Below are 6,445 nucleotides of genomic sequence, written 5' to 3'. Positions count from 1 at the left end.
ATTCTATCCTTTAGAAGAAATGGACACAGGGTTTGGCTCTTAGGTGTATATGCACCTGAGGTGAACAGTAAATTCATTTAAAATAGTACTCCCTTCATTTCTTTTTAATCCGCATATAAGATTTGGTCAAAGTCAAACTTTGTTAACTTTGACTAATCAAGATTCACAGTATGAAATCAATATTGTTAGATGCATCATGAAATTGATTTTCATACCATATAACTTTTGTATTGTAGATGTTGATATATTTTTTTACAAATTTGGTCAAAATTTACAAAGTTTGACTTTGACCAAATCTTATATGCGGACTAAAAAGAAATGGAGGGAGTAAAAAAATCATAAAAATCCAATATTTTTGTGATGCTAGATGCTCGTGTGCGTGAAGTCCGTGCCAAATTTCGTGGAGTTTGGATATTTCAGTAGCTCTAGGCAAAAAAGATAAATTTTGGGGTCGTAAGAAAGTTTATTGTTCACGTACTGCCTTGACCAATTTTGCCTTTTTTGCCATGAGCTCCTCGGATGTCCGAACAAGTTAAGATTTGGCACGGACATCATGCATTGGAACATCTTCCACCTAATTGTTTTTTGAATTTTTTTTCAAATTTACTGTTCACTACCAGGTGCAGATGAGCCTGGTCACCCAATTGAATATCCGATAAGTAAAACAATTCTTTCAATTGCATGATTGAACGATGGATGCAGACAATCACAAGCCTACTTTGTTTATAGAAAAGAAACAATCATAAGACTACTTTGTTTATAGAAAAGAGAGTATAATCTCTGATCCCTACCTGTTGTAGGAATCTATCGTAGGCCTCCTCTTCTATGTCACTTGCTGCCTAGTAATGCACTATTTCAGTATACTGTTGTTTGATTCTTTCTTTTAGGGGAGAATTTTTTTATCTATTCATAATCAATCATGAAAGTATAAATAACAACATAGGTAACAAAATTTCAAGGCCAACAGATGAAGCTTGGCCTTCTAAATCCAAATAAACATATGCATTTTATTTGTTTACAGAGTGTCTCATTAAAAAAACACTTGGCAAAGACCACTCGGCAAAGTTTCTATTTGCCGAGTACCCTTGTTCTGCCAAGTGCTTTGTATGAGATACTCAAAGGCCACGTTTGCCGAAAACCCCGTGAAAAATCACCCGGCAAACAGCCGGACATTCTGCATATAACATTTTTCTGTGGTGTATAGATAATTCACATGAGTAACAATCTATGGAAAGAAATGATATATTTTGTAAAATTAAATTTAGTTATGCTCATTGAATCTTGACCAGAATTAATTGGCTCGGCCGGCCAACTAATCCCCTCCTGATTGTAAATATGTGTTGGGACAAACGATGATGATGAAAGCTTCCCCAATTTGAGTTCACAACTTCACATTGCCCTGCTCCAGAGAAAACGTTCACAGAATTTTGCTTTCTTTCTTCGAATTAAGGAGCCCCCCCGCTTCCGGTTTCATTCAGATGAGAACCTCAGGTCCGGCACAGATTATTACAGCATCCTTGAACGTCCAGAGGAAAAGAAATACTATATTTTCTGGCATGTCTCTGTCCTTTGGAAGAGAGAGAGAGATCATCGACTGCAGCTCAACGGTTGAAGCTTCAAGTACTAAATTCTTCTCATCAATTTTAGAAAGATAACCTCCGGCCCTGATTACTTCACCTTTCTCCAGTAACACCCTGACCATATATTTTTTTGCAACTGAGAGTTGGAGCACAGCCAGTCTTCTCCATTGTTGACCAGATATTGTCTGCCCCTTCCAGGTTGAGATACAGGTTGACCAAAAGGTCACAAGACTAACAAAATAATCAACTCCTGCAATTTCCACACAGAAAGCCAGAGAAGGAAGCTCATGTTCTCTTGGAAATGCATACTTTGTCAGGTAATTCATTCTACTTCTTTCAAATAATGCAGTATTTTATTTGGTTTCAGAGACAAGCATTGTGTTTCAACCAAAGGAGCTACTTTCAAGCGTACTGGTATTAACTGACTGACTGACCATGACCATACAGAATACATATAAGTGTGTGCAATGATTGCAGATTGCAGAACCTTTCATCTAAAATTTGTCTTCACAAGGATTGCGCAGCGGACCTAGAATGCACCATGATAAACATTTCTGGGATAAGAACCCCAATGGCAGTACATCACTGATCCTTCACGCTCTGTTGATCATCCCTTTGATAGCTCTAGCTGGAGCAGAAAAAAAAAGACAATAAATTAAGGTAAATATTTACTTATTGGACAGATCTGGGCATCTACAATGTATTTTTTTACATCAGATTGCTAACTAAAGTGCCCGTAAAAAAAGATTACTAAGTGGCTAAGTGCACTAGCACATAGCGCAGGCAATTCTTTTTTAGATGAGAACACAGTTCAATTATTGTGTAAAAGAACACGGTTCAATTGTGTTCACCAGCCTACAGCCCGTGAATAAAATATAATTACACTTCAACAAAAATTAGCACTACTATTGAGAGAGGCGTTACTGAAACTAACCAGGATTTCATTGGCAACAAATTGATTTTCCTTGCAATGGCTGTAACCTGTAAATTTCCAAAATGCAAGCATTTAACTAAGAGCAATCCTAGTTTTCTGTAACATTCTGAAGAAGAGATCATAGGTTAGTTGAAGTTTTAAGAGTGAACATAATAGTAACTATCATTGACAGAGAGAAAACATAGTGCATGAACCATCTCACAGTTATTAAACATTCACACCTTCTTGTTGCATAATAAATGCGTAAATGCAAATATGTAATGTGTGACACATAGCAAACTTTCCAGTTAAGAGTTATGCCTTCTTCATCACAAAAAGGGGGACATTCATATGACCCTCAGGGCTCAGGCCTCAGGCCTCAGGCTTGTTATTTTAATTTAGAACATGACATCATCAAACAAAAACAACAACAAAATGGATGAATACTGATAAAATAAGGGATGAATTATCTGCATTTCCAATAAAGGCAGGTGGGGGCAATGTCATTCTGTCAGCCATGAGTGAATACCACCTTGTTTTTCAGTATGAAGTTTCAAGTATACTGTATCAATTGTTAGCCGGAATTCTCAGGAGGCTGGTACTTTACCGGAAGCAATTTTACGTGCTCCCTCAATTTCCCTTCCCCTGAGAAGAGAGACACAATTAACGAAATCGTTGAAACATCAAGTGACATCTGTTTTGCATCAAGTTTAGCCAGATAATTTGCACCCTTTACAACTGCACCTTTTTCCAGCAACACCCTGACCACATGATTTAGCAGCCTGGAGTTGGGAGCACAGTTAGCCTTCTCCACTGCTAAAAACATATCATCAGCCTCTGCCAGCAACCCTTCTTTTATGAAGTTTGTCATCATTAAGCTGTATGTCACAACAGAAGGCACCAACCCGATGGCTGATATAGTAGCAAACAAATCCTTGGCTTCTTCAATTCTCCTAGTTTTAAACATTGCAGAAATCATGATATTGAGTGTTATGACATCAATCTTCACATTCATTGCACGTAGTTTCTTGAATAGCTCTATTGCTTCACCAGTGCAATTATTTTTACAAAGTCCACTAAGAACTATGTTGTATGTGTCAATGCCCACTGGTATGCCACTTTCGCTCATCGTACAGAATTTTTCCTTTGCAGAAACTGTTCTCCCGGAGCGAAACAGCCCATCAAGTATAATGTTGTACATAATAGTCGTGGGTTTAACCCCGCTGAGTGACATTTCCTTGAAAAGACTCAATCCATCGGCGATCCTGCCAATTTTACAGTAGCCATTAAGAAGTATAGCATACGTAACAGCAGTAGGTTGGAGGCCAGCAGACTTCATAGCATCAAGTACTCTCAGTGCTTCCTCCACCTTGCCAACAAGGCAATATCCATCCATCAGTGAAGTGTACATAATCACATCAGGCCGCTGACCAATACCTACAATGAAGTGAAACATATCCTGTGCCTCCTTCACCTTTCCTTCTTTGCACAGGTCATTTATTACAGAATAGAAGAACACACTGTTAGAACACAGACCTCTATTAACGGCTTCAGAAATCAATTCCTTGGCCTTCACAAAATCACCATGAGAACAAGAACCCAGAACCAGGCATCGGTAAACAGCTTTGTCAGCTGAAACTCCTTGATTGACCATCTGATTAAATTTTTCCAGAGCAGCATCCATCCTACCCATTTTACAAAGTGAATCCATTATGACTTGATAGCTAACTACATTTGGGTTTACTCCTTGTTGCCTCATTACTTCAAACATGTGCATAGCCTCATCCATCAGTCCACGTTTAGCATATGCATTAATCAATATGTTGAAAACATGGTGATTAGGTACAATACCATTCTGTAGCATCGAATTGAACAAATCAGTCATGTCATCGAAGTATCCTTCTTTCGCGTACCCGTTAAGCATAATAGAGTAGGAGACAATATCAGGTTTTTGACCCTTTGCAGCCATGGAGTCAAAAATATCTCGAGCTTCCTTTGTCCTTCTATGCTTGCAAAGTGAATCCATAAATGAGTTCCATGTGACAACATTTGGTAGAACACCAAGACTTACCATCTCTTTGAATACTCTAGCTGCCGCCTTCCACTGACCCGAAGCGGAATATCCATGTATCAGGCTAGTATATGTCCTGATGTTGGGTCCAATGCCTTGATCAACCATTTGCCGAAGGACCACTTCTGCCTTGTCCATTGCTCCAGACTTGCTTAGTGCGTTGATGATTGAGGTGTAGGTGACCACATCAGGTTGAACTCCCAGTTGGGGCATCTCATGGAAGAGATTGCACGCTTTGTCTACTTCACCTTCTTTAAAGCAGCCGTTGATTACTATGTTGAACGAGAAGACATCAGGTGCACAGTCCAGTTCGGGCATCCGGTGGAGCAGCATGTCCAAAGCCTCATTTGAACGCTTGGCCTGGCAGAGCCCCTTGAGGAGATTGCTGGAGGAGATGATATCCAAGCGCAGCCCCAACCTGAGGAGGCGGCCGAAGAAGGCAACCACCAACTCTGGGCGGCGTGCACGGCAGCAGCAGTCCATGAGGATGGAATAGGTACAGAGCGTGGGCGACACCACCCGTGCACCAGCGCCTCGGGACATGCGGTTGAAGAGGGCGATGGCAAGGCCGGGGCCATCGCTGCAGGCAGCTGAGGGTGGAGCACGGGCGAGTGCGGCAAGAAAGTTGTTCAGCCCGTGTTCCGGGGCGGCGGCGGCTTGGCCTAGCAATTCGTCGAACAGGTGGTGCGCATCCTCCCGGCTTAGCGTTCCAGCGAGAACGCGTTCCGTGGCGGCAGCCAAGGCGGCGAGGGGGGCCCTGAAGGAGGAGGTGGAGATGGAGGACAGGCGGGCGGTTGGCATTGCTGGCCGATTCCAGCCAAGCTCGACTCACCCTCTGGGGAGGTGCGTGCGTCCGCTGAAGAGGCGCACCGCGATCCAGTAGCGTCGGTGCGACGCTCGGCGCGCGCGCGCGCGCAGCAACCAGCGCCGCCGCCTCCGCCGCCGCGGGTTGCAATCAATGCCGAACGCGCTCAGCAGAGGCGCCCGAGCGGAATGCGCGGGAGGAGTACCGCACCTCCGCCGACGCGGAAGGTAAAGCAGGAGGCAGGACCGATGGACCTGCCGCCGGCGAGCGGCCTCGTACGCGGCTGACGAGTCTGGCCGTGACCGGAGAGGGATGAGAGATAGCCCGACGGAGGCTGCCGCGGCGCCGGGGGCGTGCTTCTTGGGGTGTAGGGTGGGCGGTACAACGGCACTTCATCATTTATCTCTCCGCTTTGGTCCCTTTTTTTAGGGTACTCTGCTCCCTTTTTCAAGCACAAAAAAGGTGATTCCGTCACAGATTTTTATTCCATCGCAAATTTATTATTTTCTGAGTCTTTGCGAATGATGCTGGATGGTTGCTCACGGCCTCACACCCATGAGATGAGCTGCACTATTCAAACTATGTTGCTATTTACACCCTCTTCATCGCTCCCCGCAAGCGGCCCGGGAGAATCTGGACGCACACCACCCTACCCCTTCCCCTCGCCGCCACGGGAGGGCGTCGCCGGGCAAAACCCGTGCAGCGTCGGCGGGGGCGAGGCCCTTCTCTCCCTCTCACGAGGAGCTCGGGCGACGTGGGGCAGCTCAGCCAAGCAAAGGTGTGGCGAGCGTCGTCGTGTTGACGGCGGCATCCATGCGTGCAGATCCGGCAAAGGCACGGAGGGAGCGTGCAGATCTGACAGGGGTGACGCGGTGAGCGTTCGCCGCGCAGATCTAGGGCCATGGTCTGCCAGTGTGGCGTCAAGGAGCACCCTCGCTTGAGCGCCCGCATGGGGCAGCATGGGTGTGCGGATGCGCGCATGCGGCGTGGATGATGTTGCGGTTGGGGTTCGCATGCTCTGTGGTCGTGTGTGACGTTCGGATAATTAAGCTACAGTAATTCCCTACTAATGATGT

General features: G+C 44.8%; 1 protein-coding gene across 1 annotated transcript; it reads right to left on the bottom strand.

Annotated features, from left to right (window-relative positions):
• Positions 1–2,801: 2,801 nt before the first annotated feature.
• On the bottom strand, positions 2,802–5,771 carry LOC123190886 (protein Rf1, mitochondrial). The gene has a single exon (XM_044603613.1). The coding sequence runs from the start codon at positions 5,363–5,365 to the stop codon at positions 3,068–3,070; it is 2,298 nt and encodes a 765-aa protein (XP_044459548.1). The 5' UTR covers positions 5,366–5,771; the 3' UTR covers positions 2,802–3,067.
• Positions 5,772–6,445: the final 674 nt, after the last annotated feature.

This window comes from Triticum aestivum, chromosome 2A (assembly GCF_018294505.1).
Source record: "Triticum aestivum cultivar Chinese Spring chromosome 2A, IWGSC CS RefSeq v2.1, whole genome shotgun sequence".
Classification (NCBI taxonomy): Eukaryota; Viridiplantae; Streptophyta; class Magnoliopsida; order Poales; family Poaceae; genus Triticum; species Triticum aestivum.
This window is presented reverse-complemented; position numbering and strand designations above follow the sequence as displayed.

What these genes read in the sequence shown, in the direction of transcription:
- LOC123190886 (XM_044603613.1), bottom strand. Translation starts at nt 5,365, where the DNA reads ATGCCAACCGCCCGCCTGTCCTCCATCTCCACCTCCTCCTTCAGGGCC.